Genomic DNA, 27,690 nt, shown 5'->3' with positions numbered 1-27,690 from the left:
GAATTCTGGAATTTTCATTGTATTATACACCAAGATACGTTATGTAGCAGGAGCCTGAAAATGGACAATGTCATGCATGTAGTAATCAAAACGGTTATTTTAATACAGTCAAGGGACTCAACCATCGACAATTTGACACTCTGTTGTCTGAAAGTAATATTGGACACGGCCTACCCTACCACACTGAAGTCCGCTGGTTGAGCAGAGGGATTGTGCTCAAACATTTTTTTCAATTACGTGGCGAAATTGGACTATTCATGAACGAGAAAGTGAAGCCAGTGGCAGAGTTGGATGATCCAGTCTGGCTTCGTGACCTTATATTTTTGGTGGATATAACAGAGCACTTAAATGTGCTTAATGTTAACATGCAAGGCCACAACAAACTTGTTATGGAATACTACGACTGCATTCATGCCTTTCAAGTTAAATTAGGCCATTGGGAGATGCAACTATCCTGAAGCAACCCAGCTCATTTCCCCTCTTTGCAATCTGTGCGTGTCAGTCATGGAAATCATGACTACATGGACAGATATAAGAACAAAATGTCACAGCTGAAAAGTGAGTTTCAGAATCCTTTCCATGTCTTCACTCAGCTCGAGAAGGAATTCTCACTATTTTACTCGCTGTTTGCCATCAACGCAGCATCAGATGTGACGGAGAAACTCCAAATGGAACTAATTGAAATTCAGTGTAACTCAGCTTTGAAATATAAATTTGAGACTGTGGGTCTGGGCTCATTCTATCAATACCTGGGACCGATGTACCTCAGGATGACAGACTTTGCCTCAAAGATCCTTTACATGTTCAGGACAACATATCTCTGTGAGCAGGCATTCTCCATAATGAACACTAAAAAATCCAAACTACGCTCGCAGCTGACACACAGACATCTAAGTGACATTATGAAAATCAAACTGCCCAGAAACTGGTCCCTGCTGTTGACAGGCTGGTTAAAGCCAAAAGGTGTCAGGTGTCTGGAACCAGCAACTGAAAAATCAGTGACACTGTTCGACGCACTGCGACATGTAAGCAAAATGCATTATAAAATATTGAGTGTCATAATATTGTTATTCATTCATTTTCTGATTATTCTATTATTGTAAATGTGATCACTTCAATGAAAATTAGAGGCTAACTGTGTTCATTGTCTGAGTTTGATTGCTGGAAGCAGGCTAATAAAAATTAGGTGTAGTTGTGTAGCCTACATTTACTATTTGTTTAAAGAAACAAATAGTGGGAGTTCGCATGCGTGCTCAACTGATTTGGCCCATGTGAAGTTGCACTTTGCCCAGTCTATCCCATGACCAAAAATGAATTTGACACCGCTGCTCTAAAGAGATGTAGATCCAGCCATGGCTGGCAGATGTTGCCTTCCCGCTCCTGATGTGGCTGACATCTGGTGCTCCCACCCTTGATGTGACTGGCAGCTAGTGAAGTCACAGCCCTGATATGACCAACCTTGGATTCAGATGCAAAGCCCTGACTGAGCCACTGTAAAAATTTAACCGACATTCAGAGAATTCACCAGCTCTGAATCCATGGAACCACAGCCCAACTCCTGGGAATCTCCAGGAAGATGGAGCTCCTCCACCGGACTCCACGAGGATACAGGTTCAGAATGCAGTCTGGGTAACTGTGGGAAGTCCTCGCAGGGAGACTTCTGTGTTTGTATCTGAAGGGATCTGGTCATCAGTCTGACCCTCTCTGAAAATAACTGAGCCCAACTGATGTAAACTCCGACCCTACCGTGTAACCAGCCTGGTAGCTCCCCTGAGCAGCGATACAGTTGAACGATCGTCTCGGGAATCTTCCATCCTCCGGAACTGAAACAACAATCAGAGAGTCAGTCCCTGATCTGAGGGAGTTTATTCACTCAGAGAGACACGGGAAATTACACTCACCCTGTCCGTACCCTGTCTCTGGTCAATAACCCCTAATCCTGGGAATTTCCTCTCTGTTGTACCTCCCCCTTGTCTCTACCCCGAGAATGTGGGATCTCCCCTCTCCCTGTATTTACTCCCCATCTCAGTGTAATCACTGATGATCCCAGTCTCCCTGCAATTCCCATTCACACACCCCTTGTTCCCCTGTTTACATTCCCCTTCTGTGTCCAGTTTCTCAGAGATTATCTCCTCACTTTACCTGTTAAATCTGTACCATCCCAGTTCAAGATTTCCATCATCCATCCATTGTCCACCGGTACACTCAGTGTTGGAACAATCCGTGCTCCTCCAGGGCTGATCCAGGACAGTGTGGGTTACACACGGATCACCGAGTCCAGAGTCTGTGACTGAGGGACAGAACGATGTTCAGTGTTAATGTACAGCTCACGTTCCCCAACCTCTTTCTCTGCCAACCACAACTCCCATCTGCACTTCCACCCTCAGCAACCTCTGGGCATCAGTAATTATTTTTATTCCTCGAAGGGATGTGAGTTTCAGAGGCTGAGCTAGTGTTTAACTGCCTCACCAAAGTTGCCCTTGAGAAGGTGGTGGTGATGGTGAGCTGACTTCTTGAACTGCTGCAGTCCTTGATGTGTGGAGACACTCACAATGACAGCTGCTGCCTATTGCCTCCTGTCCTCTCTCCTTCCACTCATCTTTGTTCATCCCTCTATCCTAGTATTTCCCCTCCTACCCCTCCATTCTCCTTCATTTCATTATAGGGGGGAGATAGAAGTTGCAGAGAGTGAGTGAAGGAGATTTACCAGGATGCTGCCTGGATTAATATCTTACGATAATTGACCAAGTGAGCTCGGGCTTTTACCTTTGTAGTGATGGAGGATGAGAGGTGACTTGATAGGGGTCAATAAGATGGTAAGAGGCATAGATCGAGTAGACAGCCAGAGACCTTTTCCCTCAAGGTGGAAGTGGCTAATACCATGGACCATAATTTTACGATGAATGGAGTAAAGTATAGGGTGGATTTCAGAGGTTTTTTTTATAAACACAGAAAGGTAGGTGGTGGTAGAGTCAGATATATTAGGGGCATTTAAAAAACACTCAGTTAAGAATTAATTTTTCCACTCTGGTTCAGGAGCCTGTTGGTTTGAAGGGTAAAGTAGGACCTAAGGCTCCTGTACCTCCTTCTCGATGGCAGCAGTGAGAAGAGAGCATGGACTGGATGGTGGGGTCCTTGATGATGGATACAGCTTGTAGATGTGTTTAATGGTGGGGAGAGCTTTACCTGTGATGGACTGGGCTGTATCCACTACTGTTCTGATCTTGGGCATTGGCGTTTCCATACCAGGAACTACTGTTCACCACACTTGCATAGAAGTTGGTGAAACTTTAAGGTGGCATACTGAAATTGCACAAACTCTCAGAAAGTCGAGGAGCTGCCATGCCTTCTTTGTAATGACACTTACATACTGGTCCCAGGACAGATCCTCTTATCGTACAAGATGTCTGTTCAAGAGTCTGATGACAGTGGGGGTAGAAGCCGTCCTTGAGCCTGGTGGTATCTGCTTTCAGACTTTTGATTCTGCTGTCTGATGGGAGAGGGATATGAGAGAATGTGCAGTCTTTACTGAGGCAGCAAGAAGGGTAAGCTAAATCTGTCTGTACTTCTCCTTACCACAGTAATTCTAATATTCTAATCATTTGTATTTACAAGGGTTGAAAACTCAATTAGCTCCAACATGGTCACTGGCCTCACCACCATTGAGGACATCTTCAAAAGTCCTGGCCTCAAGATGACTTTTCTCACCATCCACATCGCTAGCTTTCAAATGTGGAGTGGAGGTCTGATCTCTAATTCTTCACAACCCTGTCCCTAAACCTTAACTTGACCAATGTCTTCCACTCTGCCCCTAAAACCATTCCTATGAACTATAACAACTAAACCTGAGGAATGATCTTGACAGAGATCGCAGCTGGGTGCCATTTTGACCATCCTATGTACAAGACTCCCCCAGACACCATCTTGACCATCCTATGTACAACACCCCCCAGACACCATCTTGACCATCTATTGTACAACATTCCCCAGACACCATCTTGACCATCTATTGTACAACACTCCCCAGACACCATCTTGTCCATCTATTGTACAACACTCCCCAGACACCATCTTGACCATCTATTGTACAACACTCCCCAGACACCATCTTGATCATCTATTGTACAGCACTCCCCAGACACCACCTTGACCATCTACGAATATAACACTCTACTATATAACACTCGCTCGGCAGCTTCTTGAATGGGTCACTGGATGTAAATAATGTGGAAAGGGTTGGGAGGGTTTGAGTGGAGGGAAGCTGTCAACATCTCTGAATATCTATTTTGGGCCCTGTGCAATGACGCAATCGTGAAGAAGGAACGCCAGCAGCTGTATCTCATGAGGAGTCTGAGCAGATTTGCCTTGTTACCAAAGACTCTGGCAAATTTCTACAGATATACCATGGAGAGGATTCTGACTGGTTGCATCACTGTCTGGTGTGGAGGGGACACTGCACAGGATCGGAAAAAGCTGCAGAAGTTTGTAAAGTCAGCCAGATCCATCATGGGCTATATCCTCCTCACCATCGACGAGGACATTTTCAAAAGCAGATGCATTAAAGATTAAAGTTCAAATTAAATTAATTTTCGTCATACTTGTATATTACTGTAACAAAGATGTGAAAATCTGCGGATGCTGGAAATCCAAAGCAACACACACAAAAATGGAACTCAGCAGGTCAGACAGCATCTATGGAAAAGAGTAAATAGTTGATGATTCACACCGAAACCCTTCTTCAGAACAGAGAAGGAAGTTAGGAGGTGCCAAAGCTAAAAGCTGGGGGTGGAGAGAGGGGGCGGAGAGAAGCTAACTGGAATGTGATAGATGAAGCCAAGTGGGTGGGAGAGGTCAAGGGCAGGAGAAGAAAGAATCTAATCAGAGTGGACAATAGGAAAGGGAAGGAGGAGGGGATCCAATGTTAAGTAATAGCTGTGAAGAAGTAAAAGGTCACAGTTGGGAATAGAGGAAGGTGGAGAGGAAAATTTTATTTGCTGGAAGGAAAAATCGATATTTGTAACATCAAATTGGAGCCTACCCAGAAGGAATATGAAGTGTTGCTCCACAACTTTGAGGGGGGTTCATCTTGGTACAAGAGGAGGCAAAAGATAATGATGATGGAAAGGGAATGGGAATGGAAATTAAAATGTTTGGCCATCGGGAAATCCCGTTTATGGCGGATGGTGTGGAGGTGCTTGAAAAGCAGTCCCCCAGTTTACAATGAGTCTCAACAATGTAGAGGAGGCCACATTGGGAACGATAGACAGATCCAGCAGATTCAGTGAAGTGATGCCTCACCTGGAAGGAGTGTTTGGGGCCCTCACAGGAAGTGAATGGGCAAGTGCAAAGATAAGTGCCTGGAGGGAGATTAGTGGGGAGAGACATATGGACAAGGGAATCATGGAGAGAGCGATCCCTGCAGACAGTGGTGGACAGGGGGAGGAAAGGATATGTTTAGCAGTCGGGTCCCTTTGGAGATTGAGGAAATTGTGGAGGATCATGTGTTGGATGCGGAGGCTGAAGTGGTGGTAGGTGAGGATGAGGGACTCAGGAAGATGGAGTGAGTGCAGATGTATGGGAAAGGGAGGAGATACTGGTGAGGGAAACATCAATACTAGAGGGAGGGAAACCCCATTCTTTAAAGCAGGAGGACATCTCTGTTACCCTGACATGGAAACCACATCCTGAGAACCGACATGGTGGAGGCAGATCTTCGGTCAAGATGAGGCCACCCTCAGGGTGGAGGAGCAACTCCTCATATTCCATCTGGGTACCCTCCAACCTGATGGCATGAATATCGATTTCACTGTCCGGTGAACAAAACTTACTCCACTCCCTTCCTATATTCCCATTCTGATCTTGTACCTCTCACCTGCTTTAAACTTCCCCCTGGGTCTCCTCCTTTTTTCATTTCTCCAATTGTATTCATTCTCCTCTCCTATCACAGAACCATAGAACATTACAGCACAGAAATAGGCCTTTTCAGCCTTCTTGGCTGTGCAGAACCATTTTTTTTTCTGTCTAGTCCCACTGACCTGCACCTGGACCATATCCCTCCATTCACCTCTCATCCCTGTACCTGTCCAAGATTTTCTTAAATTTTAAAAGTGAGCCTGCATTTACCACTTCATCTGGCAGCTCATTTCACACTCCCACCACTATCTGTGTGAAGAAGCCCCCCCTCCCAATGTTCCCTTTAAACTTTTCCCCCTTCACCCTTACCCATGTCCTCTGGTTTTTTTTCTCCCCTAGCATCAGTGGAAAAAGCCAGCTTGCATTCCCTCTATCTATACCCATCATAATTTTATATACGTCTATCAAATCCCTCCTCATTTCTTCTGCACTCCAGGGTATAAAGTCCTAACCCTATTCAACCTTTCTCTGTAACTCAGTTTCTTAAGTCCCGGCAACATCCTTGTAAACCTTCTCTGCACTCTTTCAAACTTATTAATATCCTTCCTGTAATTCGATGACGAAAACTGCACACAATACTACAAATTCAGCCTCACCAATGTCTTATACAAACTTACCATAACATTCCAACTCTTATACTCAATACTTTGATTTATAAAGGCCAATGTACGAAAAGATCTCTTTACGACTCTATCTACCTGTGACGCCACTTTTAGGGAATTTTGTATCTGTACTCCCAGATCCCTCTGTTCTACTGCACTCCTCAGTGGCCTACTATTTACCTTGTATGTTCTACCTTGTTTTTTTCTTCCAAAGTGCAATACCTCACACTTGTCTACACTAAACTCCATCTGCCATTTTTCAGCCCATTTTCCCAACTGGTCCAGATCCCTCTGCAAGCTTTGAAAACCTTCCTCACTGTCCACTACACCTCCAATTTTTGTATCATTAGCAAATTTGCTGATCCAATTTACCACATTATCATCCAGATCATTGATATAGATGACAAATAATAATGGACCCAGCACTGATCCCTATGGCACACCACTAGTCACAGGCCTCCACTCAGAGAAGCAATCCTCCACTACCACTCTCTGGCTTCTCCCATTGAGCCACTGTCTATTACTACCTCACCTGGTATACCTAGCGACTCAATCTGCCTAACTAACCTCCCATGTGGGACGTTGTCAAAGGCCTTACTGAAGTCCATGTAGACAACATCCATTGTCTTCCCTTCATCCACTTTCCTGGTAACCTCCTCGAAAAACTCTAATAGATTTGTTAAACATGACCTACCACGCACAAAGCCATGTTGACTCTCCCTAATAAGTCCATCTATCTAAATACTTGTAAATCCTATCTCTTACTACTTCTTCCGATACTTCACCTGCTACCAACGTCAAACTTACCGGCCTATAATTTCCCAGATTATATTTCAAGCCTTTTTTAAAAAACGGAACAACATGAGCTATCCTCCAATCCTCCGGCACCTCACCTGTAGATACCGACACTTTAAATATATCCGCCATGGCCCCTGCAATTTCAACACTAGTCTCCTTCAAGGTCCGAGGGAATACCCTGTCAGGTCCTGAGGATTTCTCTACTCTGATTTGCCTCAAGATAATAAGCACCTCTTCTTCGATCTGTACAGGTTTCATGACCTCAATATTTTGATTACCTCATTTCCATTGACTCCATGCCAGTTTCCTTAGTAAATACAGACGCGAAAAAACCATTTAATATCTCTCCCATTTGTATTGGTTCATACATAGCCGACCACTCTGATCTTCAAGAGGACCAATTTTATCCCTTACTATCCTTTTGCTCTTAATATACCTGTAGAAGCTCTTCAGATTATCCCTCACCATGACTGCCAAAGCTACTTCATGTCTTCTTTTAGCCCTCCTGATTTCTTTCCTAAGTTTTTTTTTTGCACTTTTTATACTCCTCAAGTAACTTATTTGCTCCCTGTTTCCTGACCCCGGCACCCCGGAGGCAACAAACCATCCAGGAATCTCTGTCACGACCACGGAAACTCCTGTCTGTACCTCTAACTAACGAGTCCCCTATCACTACCGCTCTCCTCTTCTTCCACCCTCCCTTCTTCACTGCAGAACTAGACTCAGTGACAGAGATCTGGTTGCCGCCACTTGTCCCAGGTAAGTCATCCCACCCCCACCCCCCAACAGTATCCAAATCGGTATACTTCTTGTTGAGGGGAATGGCCACAGTGGAGCCCTGCTCTGCCTGCCCTTTCCCCTTCCCTTGCCTCACGGTAACACAGTTACCTGTGCGCTGCTTCTTTGGCATAACTACTTCCCCAAAACTACTATCTATAAACTTCTCATTCTCATGAATGATCCTGAGGTCATCCAGCTCCTGCTCCAGTTCCATAATGTGGTTTGTTAGGAACTGCAGCTGGATGCATTTCTTGCAGGTGTTGTCAGGGGGTCTCCCTGACTTCCCACATCCTGCAAGAGGAGCATTGCAACATCCTGCCTGGCATTCACTCTCCTCTCCTATCAGTTTCTTTCTTCTCTGGCCCTTGACCTTCCCACCCACTTGGCTTCACCTGTCACCTTCCAACTAACCACTCTGCCCACCCCCCCCCCAACCTTTGTTCTGGCATCTTCCCCCTGCCCTCTCAGTCCTAAAGAGGGGTCTTGGCCCAAATTATCAACTAACTATTCATTTCCATAGATGCTGCCTGACTTGCTGAGTTTCCCCAGCATTGTGTGTGTGTGTTGCTACATATTACTATATCACACCCTGAAATTCAGTTTCTTCCCGGCATTCACAGTGGAACAAAGAAATACAATAGAATCAATGAAAAACTACACACAAACAAAGACTGACAAGCAACAAATGTGCAATAGAAATTAACAGTGACATTGTCCATCAGTCAGGACCCCCACCACCCAGGACATGCCCTCTTCCTATTACCACCATCAGAGAGGAGCGACAGGAGCCTGAAGACACACACTCAACGTTTCAGGAACAGTTTCTTCCCCTCCGCCATCAGATTTCTGAACGGACAGTGAACCCATGAACACGACCTCACTATTTTTCCTTTCTTTCTACACTACATATTTATTTTCTATATATTTGTTATTGTAACTTGTGTATTGCACTGTACTGCTGCTGCAAAACAACAAAATTCATGACATTTGTCAGTGATAATAAACCTGATTCTGATTCTCTGTTCTAGTGTTCTTCGGCCCACAATGTTGTGCTGAACCAGATAGAAAACAAATCAGAAACACCCAAACACCAATCGCTTGAGATGTTCCCACAACCAATGATCTCACTTTAAGAACTCATTACCTTGTTATTTCATGTTTCGAATCTCAGATTCCCCCCTACACTCAATCTCTCCCTAACTTCCTCTCCCCTCGGTCTCTCACTCCCTTCACTCTCCCCCAACATCTCTCAAAACTCAGTCTTCCTCTACTCTCCCCACACAGTCACCGCCTAACTCCCCCTCCCCTCGGCCTCTCCCTAACCCCGCCCATCTCAGACTCTCCCTGACTCCCCGTTCCCTCGGCCTCTCCCTAACCCCGCTCCTCTCAGACTCTCCCTGACTCCCCGTTCCCTCGGCCTCTCCCTAACTCACTCGCCATTCGGCATCTCCCTAACTACCGTTACCCTCGGCATCTCCCTAACTACCGTTACCCTCGGCATCTCCCTGACTACAGTTACCCTCGGCCTCTCCCTGACTACCGTTACCCTCGGCATCTCCCTGACTACCGTTACCCTCGGCATCTCCCTGACTACCGTTACCCTCGGCATCTCCCTGACTACCGTTACCCTCGGCATCTCCCTGACTACCGTTACCCTCGGCATCTCCCTGACTACCGTTACCCTCGGCATCTCCCTAACTACCGTTACCCTCGGCATCTCCCTAACTACCGTTACCCTCGGCATCTCCCTAACTACCGTTACCCTCGGCATCTCCCTAACTACCGTTACCCTCGGCCTCTCCCTAACTACCGTTACCCTCGGCCTCTCCCTGACTACCGTTACCCTCGGCCTCTCCCTGACTACCGTTACCCTCGGCCTCTCCCTGACTACCGTTACCCTCGGCATCTCCCTGACTACCGTTACCCTCGGCATCTCCCTGACTACCGTTACCCTCGGCATCTCCCTGACTACCGTTACCCTCGGCATCTCCCTGACTACCGTTACCCTCGGCATCTCCCTGACTACCGTTACCCTCGGCCTCTCCCTGACTACCGTTACCCTCGGCCTCTCCCTGACTACCGTTACCCTCGGCATCTCCCTAACTACCGTTACCCTCGGCATCTCCCTAACTACCGTTACCCTCGGCATCTCCCTAACTACCGTTACCCTCGGCCTCTCCCTAACTACCGTTACCCTCGGCATCTCCCTAACTACCGTTACCCTCGGCATCTCCCTGACTACCGTTACCCTCGGCATCTCCCTGACTACCGTTACCCTCGGCATCTCCCTGACTACCGTTACCCTCGGCATCTCCCTAACTACCGTTACCCTCGGCATCTCCCTGACTACCGTTACCCTCGGCATCTCCCTAACTACCGTTACCCTCGGCATCTCCCTAACTACCGTTACCCTCGGCATCTCCCTAACTACCGTTACCCTCGGCATCTCCCTGACTACCGTTACCCTCGGCATCTCCCTGACTACCGTTACCCTCGGCCTCTCCCTGACTACCGTTACCCTCGGCATCTCCCTGACTACCGTTACCCTCGGCATCTCCCTAACTACCGTTACCCTCGGCATCTCCCTAACTACCGTTACTCTCGGCATCTCCCTAACTACCGTTACCCTCGGCATCTCCCTAACTACCGTTACCCTCGGCCTCTCCCTAACTACCGTTACCCTCGGCATCTCCCTAACTACCGTTACCCTCGGCATCTCCCTAACTACCGTTACCCTCGGCATCTCCCTAACTACCGTTACCCTCGGCATCTCCCTAACTACCGTTACCCTCGGCCTCTCCCTAACTACCGTTACCCTCGGCCTCTCCCTGACTACCGTTACCCTCGGCATCTCCCTAACTACCGTTACCCTCGGCGTCTCCCTAACTACCGTTACCCTCGGCATCTCCCTAACTACCGTTACCCTCGGCATCTCCCTAACTACCGTTACCCTCGGCATCTCCCTAACTACCGTTACCCTCGGCCTCTCCCTAACTACCGTTACCCTCGGCCTCTCCCTAACTACCGTTACCCTCGGCATCTCCAAAACTACCGTTACCCTCGGCCTCTCCCTAACTACCGTTACCCTCGGCATCTCCCTAACTACCGTTACCCTCGGACTCTCCCTAACTACCGTTACCCTCGGCATCTCCCTAACTACCGTTACCCTCGGCATCTCCCTAACTACCGTTACCCTCGGCATCTCCCTGACTACCGTTACCCTCGGCCTCTCCCTAACTACCGTTACCCTCGGCCTCTCCCTAACTACCGTTACCCTCGGCATCTCCCTAACTACCGTTACCCTCGGCATCTCCCTGACTACCGTTACCCTCGGCAACTCCCTAACTACCGTTACCCTCGGCAACTCCCTAACTACCGTTACCCTCGGCATCTCCCTAACTACCGTTACCCTCGGCATCCCCCTAACTACCGTTACCCTCGGCATCCCCCTAACTACCGTTACCCTCGGCATCTCCCTAACTACCGTTACCCTCGGCATCTCCCTGACTACCGATACCCTCGGCATCTCCCTGACTACCGTTACCCTCGGCATCTCCCTAACTACCGTTACCCTCGGCATCTCCCTAACTACCGTTACCCTCGGCATCTCCCTAACTACCGTTACCCTCGGCCTCTCCCTAACTACCGTTACCCTCGGCATCTCCCTAACTAACGTTACCCTCGGCAACTCCCTAACTACCGTTACCCTCGGCCTCTCCCTAACTACCGTTACCCTCGGCATCTCCCTAACTACCGTTACCCTCGGCATCTCCCTAACTACCGTTAACCTCGGCATCTCCCTAACTACCGTTACCCTCGGCCTCTCCCTAACTACCGTTACCCTCGGCCTCTCCCTAACTACCGTTAACCTCGGCATCTCCCTAACTACCGTTACCCTCGGCATCTCCCTAACTACCGTTACCCTCGGCATCTCCCTAACTACCGTTACCCTCGGCATCTCCCTAACTACCGTTACCCTCGTCCTCTCCCTAACTACCGTTACCCTCGTCCTCTCCCTAACTACCGTTACTCTCGGTATCTCCCTAACTCACTCGCCATTCGGCATCTCCCTAACTACCGTTACCCTCGGCATCTCCCTAACTACCGTTACCCTCGGCATCTCCCTAACTACCGTTACCCTCGGCATCTCCCTAACTACCGTTACCCTCGGCATCTCCGTAACTACCGTTACCCTCGGCATCTCCCTAACTACCGTTACCCTCGGCATCTCCCTAACTACCGTTACCCTCGGCATCTCCCTAACTACCGTTACCCTCGGCCTCTCCCTAACTACCGTTACCCTCGGCATCTCCCTAACTACCGTTACCCTCGGCAACTCCCTAACTACCGTTACCCTCGGCCTCTCCCTAACTACCGTTACCCTCGGCATCTCCCTAACTACCGTTACCCTCGGCATCTCCCTAACTACCGTTACCCTCGGCCTCTCCCTAACTACCGTTAACCTCGGCATCTCCCTAACTACCGTTACCCTCGGCATCTCCCTAACTACCGTTACCCTCGGCATCTCCCTAACTCCCGTTACCCTCGGCATCTCCCTAACTACCGTTACCCTCGGCATCTCCCTAACTACCGTTACCCTCGGCATCTCCCTAACTACCGTTACCCTCGGCATCTCCCTAACTACCGTTACTCTCGGTATCTCCCTAACTCACTCGCCATTCGGCATCTCCCTAACTACCGTTACCCTCGGCATCTCCCTAACTACCGTTACCCTCGGCATCTCCCTAACTACCGTTACCCTCGGCATCTCCCTAACTACCGTTACCCTCGGCATCTCCCTAACTACCTTTACCCTCGGCATCTCCCTAACTACCGTTACCCTCGGCATCTCCCTAACTACCGTTACCCTCGGCATCTCCCTAACTACCGTTACCCTCGGCATCTCCCTAACTACCGTTACCCTCGGCCTCTCCCTAACTACCGTTACCCTCGGCATCTCCCTAACTACCGTTACCCTCGGCATCTCCCTAACTACCGTTACCCTCGGCCTCTCCCTAACTACCGTTACCCTCGGCGTCTCCCTAACTACCGTTACCCTCGGCGTCTCCCTGACTACCGTTACCCTCGGCGTCTCCCTGACTACCGTTACCCTCGGCGTCTCCCTGACTACCGTTACCCTCGGCATCTCCCTGACTACCGTTACCCTCGGCCTCTCCCTGACTACCGTTACCCTCGGCCTCTCCCTAACTACCGTTACCCCCGGCATCTCCCTAACTACCGTTACCCCCGGCATCTCCCTAACTACCTTTACCCTCGGCCTCTCCCTAACTACCGTTACCCTCGGCATCTCCCTAACTACCGTTACCCTCGGCATCTCCCTAACTACCGTTACCCTCGGCCTCTCCCTAACTACCGTTACCCTCGGCCTCTCCCTAACTCACTCGCCATTCGGCATCTTCCTAACTACCGTTACCCTTGGCATCTCCCTAACTACCGTTACCCTCGGCATCTCCCTGACTACCGTTACCCTCGGCATCTCCCTGACTACCGTTACCCTCGGCGTCTCCCTGACTACCGTTACCCTCGGCGTCTCCCTAACTACCGTTACCCTCGGCGTCTCCCTAACTACCGTTACCCTCGGCCTCTCCCTAACTACCGTTACCCTCGGCATCTCCCTAACTACCGTTACCCTCGGCATCTCCCTAACTACCGTTACCCTCGGCATCTCCCTAACTACCGTTACCCTCGGCATCTCCCTGACTACCGTTACCCTCGGCATCTCCCTGACTACCGTTACCCTCGGCAACTCCCTGACTACCGTTACCCTCGGCATCTCCCTAACTACCGTTACCCTCGGCATCTCCCTGACTACCGTTACCCTCGGCATCTCCCTGACTACCGTTACCCTCGGCATCTCCCTGACTACCGTTACCCTCGGCATCTCCCTGACTACCGTTACCCTCGGCATCTCCCTGACTACCGTTACCCTCGGCATCTCCCTGACTACCGTTACCCTCGGCATCTCCCTGACTACCGTTACCCTCGGCATCTCCCTGACTACCGTTACCCTCGGCCTCTCCCTAACTACCGTTACCCTCGGCATCTCCCTAACTACCGTTACCCTCGGCATCTCCCTAACTACCGTTACCCTCGGCATCTCCCTAACTACCGTTACCCTCGGCCTCTCCCTAACTACCGTTACCCTCGGCATCTCCCTAACTACCGTTACCCTCGGCATCTCCCTAACTACCGTTACCCTCGGCCTCTCCCTAACTACCGTTACCCTCGGCATCTCCCTAACTACCGTTACCCTCGGCCTCTCCCTAACTACCGTTACCCTCGGCATCTCCCTAACTACCGTTACCCTCGGCATCTCCCTAACTACCGTTACCCTCGGCAACTCCCTAACTACCGTTACCCTCGGCCTCTCCCTAACTACCGTTACCCTCGGCATCTCCCTAACTACCGTTACCCTCGGCCTCTCCCTAACTACCGTTACCCTCGGCATCTCCCTAACTACCGTTACCCTCGGCATCTCCCTAACTACCGTTACCCTCGGCATCTCCCTAACTACCGTTACCCTCGGCCTCTCCCTAACTACCGTTACCCTCGGCATCTCCCTAACTACCGTTACCCTCGGCATCTCCGTAACTACCGTTACCCTCGGCATCTCCCTAACTACCGTTACCCTCGGCATCTCCCTGACTACCGTTACCCTCGGCATCTCCCTGACTACCGTTACCCTCGGCATCTCCCTAACTACCTTTACCCTCGGCATCTCCCTAACTACCTTTACCCTCGGCATCTCCCTAACTACCGTTACCCTCGGCATCTCCCTAACTACCGTTACCCTCGGCATCTCCCTAACTACCGTTACCCTCGGCCTCTCCCTAACTACCGTTACCCTCGGCATCTCCCTAACTACCGTTACCCTCGGCATCTCCCTAACTACCGTTACCCTCGGCCTCTCCCTAACTACCGTTACCCTCGGCATCTCCCTAACTACCGTTACCCTCGGCATTTCCCTAACTACCGTTACCCTCGGCATCTCCCTAACTACCGTTACCCTCGGCCTCTCCCTAACTACCGTTACTCTCGGTATCTCCCTAACTCACTCGCCATTCGGCATCTCCCTAACTACCGTTACCCTCGGCATCTCCCTAACTACCTTTACCCTCGGCATCTCCCTAACTACCGTTACCCTCGGCCTCTCCCTAACTACCGTTACCCTCGGCATCTCCCTAACTACCGTTACCCTCGGCATCTCCCTAACTACCGTTACCCTCGGCCTCTCCCTAACTACCGTTACCCTCGGCATCTCCCTAACTACCGTTACCCTCGGCATTTCCCTAACTACCGTTACCCTCGGCATCTCCCTAACTACCGTTACCCTCGGCATCTCCCTAACTACCGTTACCCTCGGCAACTCCCTAACTACCGTTACCCTCGGCATCTCCCTAACTACCGTTACCCTCGGCATCTCCCTAACTACCGTTACCCTCGGCATCTCCCTAACTACCGTTACCCTCGGCATCTCCCTGACTACCGTTACCCTCGGCCTCTCCCTGACTACCGTTACCCTCGGCCTCTCCCTGACTACCGTTACCCTCGGCATCTCCCTAACTACCGTTACCCTCGGCATCTCCCTAACTACCGTTACCCTCGGCATCTCCCTAACTACCGTTACCCTCGGCATCTCCCTAACTACCGTTACCCTCGGCCTCTCCCTAACTACCGTTACCCTCGGCATCTCCCTAACTACCGTTACCCTCGGCATCTCCCTAACTACCGTTACCCTCGGCCTCTCCCTGACTACCGTTACCCTCGGCATCTCCCTAACTACCGTTACCCTCGGCATCTCCCTGACTACCGTTACCCTCGGCATCTCCCTAACTACCGTTACCCTCGGCCTCTCCCTAACCCCGCTCCTCTCAGACTCTCCCTGACTCCCCGTTCCCTCGGCCACTCCCTAACTCACTCGCCATTCGGCATCTGCCTAACTACCGTTACCCTCGGCATCTCCCTAACTACCGTTACCCTCGGCATCTCCCTAACTACCGTTACCCTCGGCATCTCCCTGACTACCGTTACCCTCGGCATCTCCCTGACTACCGTTACCCTCGGCATCTCCCTGACTACCGTTACCCTCGGCATCTCCCTGACTACCGTTACCCTCGGCATCTCCCTGACTACCGTTACCCTCGGCATCTCCCTGACTACCGTTACCCTCGGCATCTCCCTGACTACCGTTACCCTCGGCATCTACCTGACTACCGTTACCCTCGGCATCTCCCTGACTACCGTTACCCTCGGCATCTCCCTAACTACCGTTACCCTCGGCCTCTCCCTGACTACCGTTACCCTCGGCATCTCCCTAACTACCGTTACCCTCGGCATCTCCCTAACTACCGTTACCCTCGGCATCTCCCTAACTACCGTTACCCTCGGCATCTCCCTAACTACCGTTACCCTCGGCCTCTCCCTAACTACCGTTACCCTCGGCATCTCCCTAACTACCGTTACCCTCGGCATCTCCCTAACTACCGTTACCCTCGGCCTCTCCCTGACTACCGTTACCCTCGGCATCTCCCTAACTACCGTTACCCTCGGCATCTCCCTAACTACCGTTACCCTCGGCATCTCCCTAACTACCGTTACCCTCGGCATCTCCCTAACTACCGTTACCCTCGGCCTCTCCCTAACTACCGTTACCCTCGGCATCTCCCTAACTACCGTTACCCTCGGCATCTCCCTAACTACCGTTACCCTCGGCATCTCCCTAACTACCGTTACCCTCGGCAACTCCCTAACTACCGTTACCCTCGGCCTCTCCCTAACTACCGTTACCCTCGGCCTCTCCCTGACTACCTTTACCCTCGGCATCTCCCTAACTACCGTTACCCTCGGCCTCTCCCTAACTACCGTTACCCTCGGCATCTCCCTAACTACCTTTACCCTCGGCATCTCCCTAACTACCGTTACCCTCGGCCTCTCCCTAACTACCGTTACCCTCGGCATCTCCCTAACTACCGTTACCCTCGGCCTCTCCCTAACTACCGTTACCCTCGGCATCTCCCTAACTACCGTTACCCTCGGCATCTCCCTAACTACCGTTACCCTCGGCATCTCCCTAACTACCGTTACCCTCGGCATCTCCCTAACTACCGTTACCCTCGGCAACTCCCTAACTACCGTTACCCTCGGCATCTCCCTAACTACCGTTACCCTCGGCATCTCCCTAACTACCGTTACCCTCGGCATCTCCCTGACTACCGTTACCCTCGGCCTCTCCCTGACTACCGTTACCCTCGGCCTCTCCCTGACTACCGTTACCCTCGGCATCTCCCTGACTACCGTTACCCTCGGCATCTCCCTAACTACCGTTACCCTCGGCATCTCCCTAACTACCGTTACCCTCGGCCTCTCCCTAACTACCGTTACCCTCGGCATCTCCCTAACTACCGTTACCCTCGGCATCTCCCTGACTACCGTTACCCTCGGCCTCTCCCTGACTACCGTTACCCTCGGCATCTCCCTGACTACCGTTACCCTCGGCATCTCCCTAACTACCGTTACCCTCGGCATCTCCCTAACTACCGTTACCCTCGGCATCTCCCTAACTACCGTTACCCTCGGCCTCTCCCTAACCCCGCTCCTCTCAGACTCTCCCTGACTCCCCGTTCCCTCGGTCACTCCCTAACTCACTCGCCATTCGGCATCTTCCTAACTACCGTTACTCTCGGCATCTCCCTAACTACCGTTACCCTCGGCATCTCCCTAACTACCGTTACCCTCGGCATCTCCCTAACTACCGTTACCCTCGGCATCTCCCTAACTACCGTTACTCTCGGCATCTCCCTAACTACCGTTACCCTCGGCATCTCCCTAACTACCGTTACCCTCGGCCTCTCCCTAACTACCGTTACCCTCGGCATCTCCCTAACTACCGTTACTCTCGGCATCTCCCTAACTACCGTTACCCTCGGCATCTCCCTAACTACCGTTACCCTCGGCCTCTCCCTAACTACCGTTACCCTCGGCATCTCCCTAACTACCGTTACCCTCGGCATCTCCCTAACTCCTGCTGCCCTTGGCCTTTCACTAGCTTTCTCTCCCCTCGGCCTCTCCATGTCTCCCCTCCACATGACCTCTCCCCATCTCTCCCCCACGACCCCCCAGCATCTCCTTGACTCCCACTCCCAACAGCCTCTCCGCTACCTCGCCCTCCCCACGGTCTTTTCCCTACCTCCGATTCACCTCGGCCCCTCACTCTCCCACTCACTGTCTCCCTCACCCCTCGGCCTCTTCTTGTCTCCTTAACTCCATCTGTCACCCACTCCACTCACCCTCTCCGTCACCCACACCATCAGCAATACCCTCAATCCCCTTCCCCACATCCCCTCCCTGTCTCCCCCTCCCCCTACCCCTCCCCTCGGACTCTCACTCTCCCCCTTCCCTCAGCTTCACCGTGTCTCTGTCTCCCATCGGCCTCCTCCTGACTCCCCATCTCCTCATCCCCTCCCTTTTGGCGTCTCCGTCTGCCTCTGCTCTCAGCCTCTCCCTCCTCATATCCTCTCCTTGTCTCCATCTCCCATCAGCCTCTCCCACTCCCATTCCCCTTGGCCTCTCTGTCTTACCCTAATCCCGGCCTCCCCTCAACTCCCATCCCCTCAGCCTCAACCCTACCTCTCATTCCCTCAGCCTCTCCCACTCTCCCCCTCCTCACATCCTCTCCCTGTCTCCATCTCCCCTCGGCCTCTCACTCTCCCATTCCCCTCGGCCTTTCTCTGTCCTTCACCACACGCTCTCTCCATCTCCCCCTCCCCTTGGCTTCTCTCTGTATCCGCTCGGCCTCTCCCTGTCTCACTCTACCCTTGGCTCTTCCTTATCTCCATCTCCCCACGGTCTCCCTCTGCGCTTGGTATGTCACTCCCCCCCCTCCCCTCACTCTCACCACTGCTCCCTCCCTTTCCTGCCAGTCTCACCCTCCCTCACTCCAGGGAATGGGTAGACTCTCTCCCGGCAGCTGACACAGCATTGTGGGCCGAAGGGCCTGTGCTGTGCTGTACTGTTCTGTGTTCTATGATCTCTGTCACAGGTCAGTCTGGGCAGTTTCATTCTGACCCCGGTGTGAAGGGGGATACGGGAAAGTTGATCACAGACCACGGGCAGGGCAGCCAACTGGAAAACTCAGCCTGTGGTGTGTGTTGGTGACTCAGGACGTCCCAGAATTTCCCCACAACTACCACACTGCAGTGTCACTGGGGAACGGTGACCTACCTGTACAGTACACAGCAGTATTCCAGGTCGGCTTCAGTCGATATACAAAGTAACCGGAGCAGTTTTTCACCCTGATCTGCCGTTTCCAGTAACAGATGTTTTTTTTTGCAGTGAAGCAGATGGTCCTGGTCACCTCCCCCTCTCCCACGTTGGGGTGGGAACCTGGAATGAGATTTATAAACACTGTAAAATGTACCCGGTCCCACAGTACAGCGGGGAATGTGAATCAGGACCCACTGTAAATCAGTGGTTCACAACCCACGGTCCGGTCCGGCCTCAGTCAGCACTGAGCTGCTGCCCTCTCCCTCTCCACTCCACCCTTCCCACACCAGCACCTTCATCTTCTGAATGAGCCTCCCATGAGGGACCTTGTCAAACGTCTGGGGGATCTCATTGAAACCAATCCAATATTGAAAGGTCTGGATACAGTGGAAATGGAGAGGATGTTTCCTATGTTGAGGGAGTCTGGGACCAGCGGGCACAGCCTCTCAACACAAGAACCTCCCTTTAGCAGAGAGATGATGAGGAATTTCTTCAGCTAGAGGGTGGTGAATCGGTGGAATTCATTGCCACAAATGGCTGTGGAGGCCGCTTCATTGGGTATATTTGAAGCTGAGGTGGATAGGTTCTTCAATCATGAGGGCGTCAAAGGGTATGAGGGGAAGGCATGAGAATGGGACTGAGACGGATAGTAAATCGGCCATGATAAAATGATGTTGCAGACTCAATGGGCCAAGTGGTCTAATTCTCCACCTTTGTCTGATGAACTCATGGTGTAAAATCCATGAAGACAACATCCACAGTTCTACCTTCATCAATCACCTCTGTCAACCCCTCAGCAAACTCAATAAAGTCAGTAAGTCATGACTTGCCCTGCAGAAAGAAATGTTCACTGTCCCAAGTTTACTCACAACCTTCCAAATGATCATGTCGAATCCTAAAGAATCGTCTCCACTAGCTTCCCAATCACTGACCTAAGACATACTGTCTGTAGTTTCCAGTTTTATCCTTATTCCCCGATGTTTTCCCCACAATTGAACTGAATGTTTAGTAACATTAATTTATTTATCTATCTGGGATAAAGTGCGGAGTAAGTGCTTCCAACCCTTCGAGCCTCACCAACCCAGTAACCCTCAAGAATCCTGATTAACCCAAACCTCATCATGGGACAATTTTCAAAGACCAATTAACACCAGCAACCCTCCTCAACCCTGATTAACCCTAACTGTATCACGGACATTTTAAAATGACCAATTAATCTACAGGTATGTATATGAACTCTGGACTCCGACACGCTGAGCTGTAATAGCTACGCGCTAACCACTATGTTACCATGGCAACAATTAATTTATCCCACTACTTGGTGAAAGATATGTCTGCAGATTCCCTGGAGACTGCACCACCACTGAAATGAGTCTGCAGTCATTGAAACTCCTCCAGGTTGTATCGAGAATGGGGTCAGTGGCAGATCAGTTCTGTAACCCAACTCCAGGAAGCAGACTCCATGATGATACAGGACCATAGTGGTCTGAGCGACTGTGGAGTGACTTCTCAGGGAGATCAAGTTCCACACAGAGTACTCAGGGAAGTAACACCTGTAGCAAGGTTGAGACTGTTTGCTGCTGTGGTTCAAAATGTTTTCCAAGCAAAGAAAAGTTGACATTGAAGGCCAGATATTCAATGATAACTGCAAAGATCATTTTTTTCTTCTGTGAGGTCAACGGCAAACCTGTGTTGTTGATATGCTGGCAACAAATGGCTGTGGCAAAAAAGTACGATATCAAACGACACTATGAGACATCACACGGTGAAAAGTATGACAGGCATGCAGGACGACTCAGAACGCAATAGGTAAATGAGCTTGAAGCAGCTCTGCAAAAACTGCAATCAGTGTTCACCAAAGGTTGATGGAGCTGTCAAGGCCAGCTATATTATTGCCAACAAAATAGCTGCTGCGTCAAAGCCATACTCAGAGGGGGAATGCATCAAAACATGCATGCTCACGGTGGCTGAGCTGGTGTGCCCTGAGAAGAGACAGGCTTTTGGTGATAACAGCTTGTCAAGAAATACTGTGGCAGGGACTCCTCCTGCTGGCATTGCATGGAGTAGATGTGTTTCTCGAATAGCTCCATTCTTTTAAATTACTGAATCCAATCTGCTTTGAAAATTTACTCTTGGAGTATTATGATGACTCGTGCTAAAACTTCAGGAAAAAAAAGAAGAGGATCCTTCCTTGACTATGGAGGTTATTGCGGAGCTAATTCGGAAAGCTCAGAGTGAAACATCTGAACAACTTTCGGATGTGTGTTTAAAAGTTACCACAGAGCTTAAACGAATGGAGATTCTGCTGCAGGCTATTCAAAACACTTTACAGGAACATACTACTCAGATTCACGAACATGAAGGTGCTTTAACGAGACTGGATACTAAGACAGATGAGCTGGAAAAGTTCAGAGATAAACAATCACAAATTGTTGAATCTCTAAGACAAAAGATTGTTGCCTTGGAGAATAGATCATGGAGGAACAATTTACAAATTTTAGGTCTTCCTGAGTGGTCGAAGGCAATCAACTTTCAGTATTGTTTGCAAAGCTGTTGGCTCGATTGTTTTCTGATGTTTTGGATATTCCACCAAGAATAACACTGAGTCCCAGTGTTTAGATCCTCCTCTCAACAAAAACCTCGACCTGTGATAATTGCTATTCGTGACTTCCAAACAAAGGTTACTATAATTCGCCAATCTCGTTGGTTAGGTATGATTAACTTTGAAGTTTATATGGTTGGTCGAAGATTATTCGCCCGAGTTATTAACTGAGCATATTAAATATAAAAAAATCATGGTGGAGTTATATAACAAAGGCTATAAAGCTTCACTAAATTACCCCGCTCGCCTCAGGATTATTTTGAAAAATGGATCTCCTAAGTGGTTTCTTTCGACTGAGGAAGTGCACGATTTTCTTCCGGCCGAATCAAGTCCAGAAAATTAATTGTTTTATACCGTACCATATAAACTACGTTTCCTTAGCTTGACCGATTCTTTGTTGTTGGAATTTTGTAGTCTAATGGTTTAGTACGTCTTTATTTTGAACAATTTTCTCTTCTATTCTCGTATACTCTCATAATTAGTTTCTGTTCTTATCGTATTCTCTTTGCTGAGTTAATTTTTTTTCAACATAATGTTTTGAACTCTTCTTCAGCTCTTTTGAATATTATTTAGTCTATCAACTCCAGTTTAACTGTTTAATTATGCTTCATATAACCTTGTTCCCTCCATTTGACTGATCAACTTGTTGCAATTTTGCAGTTTATTTGTTTATTACTTCTTTCTTCGAATAATTCTTTTGTCCATTCAATATACTTTCATAAACAATCCTTTTTCTTCTCCTATTTTTATCTTTTCTGTTTAGAAAATTAATAGACTTAACTTCAGTAAGTTTTCTTTGAAATTATTCTTTGCAAACACTATGTTTTGATTCTTTAAAATTCTTTTGAAGGTTATTTAGTCTAGGTTGGAATTCATTCCATACTAATATTTTCTTCTCTTGGAGCTCTGCCAGTAGGATGCTGTGGGTGGGATCCATCAGTAGATTAGCTTTCGTCCTCTCTTGGGAGATTTTTTTGTTTGGAAGGAGGAGGGCGGGAGTGGGCTGTTTTCTTTCTTTTTCCTTTTTCTCAGCTGTTTGGTTATCCCCGCCTCATCTATTGCTTTTTTTTAAGATAGGGATGTTAAGGGGGGAAGGATTAAGGGAATGGGGGAGGACTGATATTATACTCTATTATTCTATTCATTCTATGTAATTATCTTAAAAATTGAATTTTAAAAATATATTAAAAAATCTATTGCTTGGTTAAGAATTTTGAATTTTAAGGTTTGGATTTTTGTATATTCCAGTGGCTTATATGTTTAATCTCTGTTTTAAACATATTTAAATTGTACACAATATTAATTTACTTAGTTTAAATGTGATAGGTTTAAACCACCCTGTGAAATGCAATAAGATTTTAACCCATATTAAGAAATTGAATGCCTCAATTTTTTTTTACAAGAAACACATGTTCACAGATCTGACTGTGGGTGTTTGTTCAAATGTTGGAATGGTCTAACTTTTCATTCTTCCTTTCAAGCCAAGGCCAGAGGTACTTCGATTTTGATTGATAATTCAGTTGCCTTTGTTTAACATGATGTAATGTCTGACCCTAATGGGTGGTTCGTTATCGTCTCAGGGAAATTAGATAACAAATTAATGGTTTTTGCTAATCTCTATGCTCCGAATATAGATGATCCCAGCTTTTTTGAACTTTTTTTTCTTTTTTACCAGATTTAAGTTAGTACTCTTTAGTCTTGGGATCTGACATTAATTGCCATCTTGATCCTGTTTTAGAGCATTCCCCATTGAAAAGATTAAATGCTAGTAGATCTGCCTGCTTTATCCAATCTTTTCTAATGAAATGTGATATTATTGACGTTCGGTGTTTTTTTTACACCCAACAAGTAGAAAATATTCCCTTTTTCTCATGATCATTATACCTATTCCAGGATTGAATATTTTTTGTCTATAGTCATTTGTCATCAAAAGGATTATTTTTTTGTCGATACACATTTGTTCCCTCTGTTCGATCCTGTGAATATAAAGAAATTGCTGTTTCAGACCATGCCGCTGACTTTTTATCTTTAAATCTTCTGGGTGTTTCTCAATCAAACAGATTTTGGCATTTTAATCAAATTTTACTATCAGATAAGGTTTTCAAAAGAACTTCAGAGAGTCAGTTTACTTTTTCCTTTGAAGAGAATACGCACCTCTCGCCTTATTATTTCAGATGCTTTCAAGGCTTATATTAGAGACCAAATTATTTCCTATAAAGCAAGTATTAAGAAAAAAAGCTAAAAAGGAGGGAACTGATTTAGGCAATCAGCTGAAAAATTTAGATCAAAAATATGCTTCCGATCTGGATCCCGACTTAAATGAAAGACATGTTGAAGTTAAAACTAAATATGATCTGCTCTTAACTCACCCTGTTGAAACTCAACTTTTAAAAGATAAAAGTCAATTTTATGTTCATAGTGATAAAATGGGCAATCTTTTGGCTAATCAACTTAATCAACTTCAATAGTTGAACATCAAATTAAGAAAATTTCCAAAGCAAGTGGTGAAATAACTTCTGATCAATTAGAAATAAACAATACGTTTAGAGAATTTTACTCTAAACTGTATAGCTCAGATTCCCCTAAAGCTAATTTTACTATGAATGATATTCTAGATTGTTTAAACATTCCCTCACTTTCTGAGGTTAATTGAAAATGGTTAGATCAACCTTTCTCTACTGAGGAAGTTGCCTGGGTTGTCCATTCTCTGAGATTCGGGAAGGCTCCCAGTCTTGACGGATTGTCGGGAGAGCTTTAGAAGGCTTTTGCTCTTTTGCTTATTCCTCACTTACTTTCTGTTCTTTGACTCTTTTAAATGAGGCAGGTTGCCACAATCCTTTTACGACACCTCTATTTTGCTTGTTCTCAAAAAGAATAAAGATCCATCTGGTTGCTCTTCCTACAGACCTATTTCTTTACTTAATGTCGACGCTAAAGTTTTATCTAAACTTTTGGGTCACAGGATGGAAAACATTCTGTCTTCTATTATCTCTACTGATCGGACCAGATTTATCAAAAATTGTTATTCTCATTTTAACATTCATCATTTACTGACTGTTATTTATTTTCCCTCTAAAGAAACTTCAGAATTCGTGATTTCTTTAGATGCTGAGAAAGCCTTTGACTGGGTTGAATGGAATTATTTATTTAAAATATTAGAAAAATTTAACTTTGAGTCCAATTTTATTCAATGGATTAAATTACTTTACTTATCTCCCACTGCACAGGTTCTTACTAACTCTCAGAGTTCTAAACCATTTAGTCTCCAACGTGGAACAAGAAAAGGATGCCCTTTGAGTCCTTGCTTTTTGATTTCACTAAAAGCCTTTAAGCCATCACATTTTGTGAATCCGTTGACATCTCGGGTATTTTAAGGAGAGATATCTCTCATAAGATGTCGCTTTATGCTGATGACATTTTGCTCTACATCTCTAAAGTGGAGTCCTCTCTACCCTCAGTACTTCCTTTACTTTCTGAAATTAGTCAGTTCTCATGATTTGAACTTAATCTTTATCAGAGTGAACTTTTTTCTTTGCATAATTTGGTATCAATCAACTCTGACCTTCCTTTGAAAATTGTAAGAAATAAATTTACTTATTTGGGTATATCAATTATTAGTAATTATAAATCTCTTTTTAAAGAAACTATCACTCTTTTGGAGTATGTTATGGAGGTACTATCAAACTGGTCTCCCCTTTCTTTATCACTGATTGGAAGTATCAATTCTACTTAAATGAATATTTATTTCAAGCCCTACCTGTTTTTTATTCCTAAATCCTTTTTGGACTCTCTAGATTCAATCATATTTTCTTACTTATGGAAGAATAAAGCCCCCCGATCAAACAAAGTTCATCTTCAGAAAACAAAAAAAAGGGGGGTTAGCCCTATCCAATTTTAGGTTTTACTACTGGGCAGTCAACATATGGTACTTTATGTTTTGGTTATATTAATCGTGAAGACTGTCCGGTCTGGGTTTCCTCAGAAATTAATTCTGTTAATAAGTTTTCTATAATTTCTCTTCTTGGTTCTTCAATTCCTCTATACTTAAGTAATTTAACTGATAATTATGTAGTTAGACATTCTTTGAGGATTTGGTTACAATTTAGAAACTTCTTTGGGTTATTTGGTTTTTCGCTCCCTAGTCCCATTTTTTCTAATTATTTTTTTAAACCATCTTTGACTGATGTACCTTTTAAAGAGTGGAATAGACTAGGCATTAAAAGTTCTCAGGATATGTTTGTTGGAGATAGTTTTCCTCATTTGATCAACTATCGATTAAATATAATCTTCGTAAAGCTCAATTTTTTAGATATTTACAAATTAGAGACTTCTTGCATTCTTAACTTCATACATTTCCTAACTGTCCACATAAGAATCTAATTGATCCAAAGATTGATGAACAAGTCAAAGATTGTGAAAGTAGCTCCAGAAAGTTCCCCATTATGTGAAAACATCTTGTCTAGGTACAAAACTAAAAAACCTAATCTTCTCTAAATTTAAACATGACATAACATCAATCAACCAATGGGCATGGGTAGGCAGAACAGCATCTTTCCGTTTAAGCAACAAAATTCTTCTGGCTAAAAGAGAAATAAAAGCAAAAATATGCAAATCATTCGGCGTAAGAATAAAATTATTTCCTCCAACAATGACAAACAAGGCAGTCAGAGGTTTGGGTTTAAAGTCTACTTTAAAAAGCTCCCAAGAAAGTTTGAAACACTTCTTTCCAAAATTTATCAAGTCGCAGGCAGGACCAAAAGATATGAATTTGGCCTCTTCGACATTACACCTACTACAATATGGAGAAAAATCTGAGTAAAAACGAGAGAATGTTACTGATTGCCAACAACATACTATAAACCTTTTCATAATGGATCTATTTCTAATATTTATAGTATGTTGTTGTCAATCAGAAACATTCTGTTAGACAAAATTAAAAATCTCTGGGAACAAGACCTACAGATTTCAATTGATGAGGATACTTGGAATGAAATTTTTAAAGTTGTTCTCACCTCTTCGTTATGTGCACATCACTCTCTTTCACAATTTAAAGTGGTTCATAGAGCCTGTGATTAAAGATAAGCTCTCTCGTATTTACTCAGATTTTTCTCCATATGCATTATGAAATAGAGTGTCATAATATTGTTATTCATTCATTTTCTATTATTGTAAATATGATCACTTCAATGAAAATTAGAGGCTAAATGTGTTCATTGGCTGAGTTTGATTGCTGGAAGCAGGCTAATAAAAATCAGGTGCAGTTGTGTAGCCTACATTTACAATTTGTTTCCTTAGGTCTACATTTGTGTCTGTTAATGTTCGATTTCAAATGGACATGGTATGGCTCCCAAAACAATCATAGCCAAAATAGCATCATTTTTTCTCTCTCTCCTCACAACTTTCTTGTAGCCTACGACTGTAAATTAATCCCAATCATAGACATAATGCTTGCTAGCCAATCTTCTTCATAAGAAACAAAATTTGTAAAGTGAGACAGTTTGTAGTTATAGCAGAGACAGACACATGAGAGCAGGTTGAAAAAACGAAGGCAACGAAGGCTGTGGGAGTACACATGCGTGCACAACTGATTTGACCCACATGAAGTCACATTTTGCCCAATCTAGCCCTTGACCTAAAATGAATATGACACCCCTATTCTAAAGAGATACAGATCCAGCTATGGCTGGCAGATGCTGCCATCCCACTCCTGAT

The 27,690-nt window shown here is 47.0% G+C and overlaps 1 protein-coding gene across 14 annotated transcripts in view; it reads right to left on the bottom strand.

Moving 5' to 3' along the window:
* Window positions 1–27,690, bottom strand: part of LOC132384399 (mucin-5AC-like) — a 192,931-nt gene that overhangs the window by 129,450 nt on the left and 35,791 nt on the right. For 13 of the 14 annotated variants that reach the window (XR_009508871.1, XR_009508870.1, XR_009508869.1 and 10 more), the window contains 4 exons: window positions 19,335–19,496; window positions 3,368–3,490; window positions 2,143–2,290; window positions 1,747–1,823 (listed from right to left, as the gene is read on the bottom strand). Coding sequence is in view for 11 of the 14 variants with exons in the window: in XM_059955516.1 (XP_059811499.1) it covers window positions 1,747–1,823; window positions 2,143–2,290; window positions 3,368–3,490; window positions 19,335–19,496 (510 nt within the window). In the remaining 3 variants the exon portion in view is untranslated. The remainder of the gene's footprint in view (window positions 1–1,746; window positions 1,824–2,142; window positions 2,291–3,367; window positions 3,491–19,334; window positions 19,497–27,690) is intronic. The other variant, XM_059955510.1, reaches the window with a different exon arrangement.

The sequence above is a fragment of the Hypanus sabinus genome, chromosome 32, assembly GCF_030144855.1.
Source record: "Hypanus sabinus isolate sHypSab1 chromosome 32, sHypSab1.hap1, whole genome shotgun sequence".
Classification (NCBI taxonomy): Eukaryota; Metazoa; Chordata; class Chondrichthyes; order Myliobatiformes; family Dasyatidae; genus Hypanus; species Hypanus sabinus.
The sequence above is the reverse complement of the archived record's forward strand: the minus strand, read 5'-3'. Positions and strand labels throughout refer to the sequence as shown.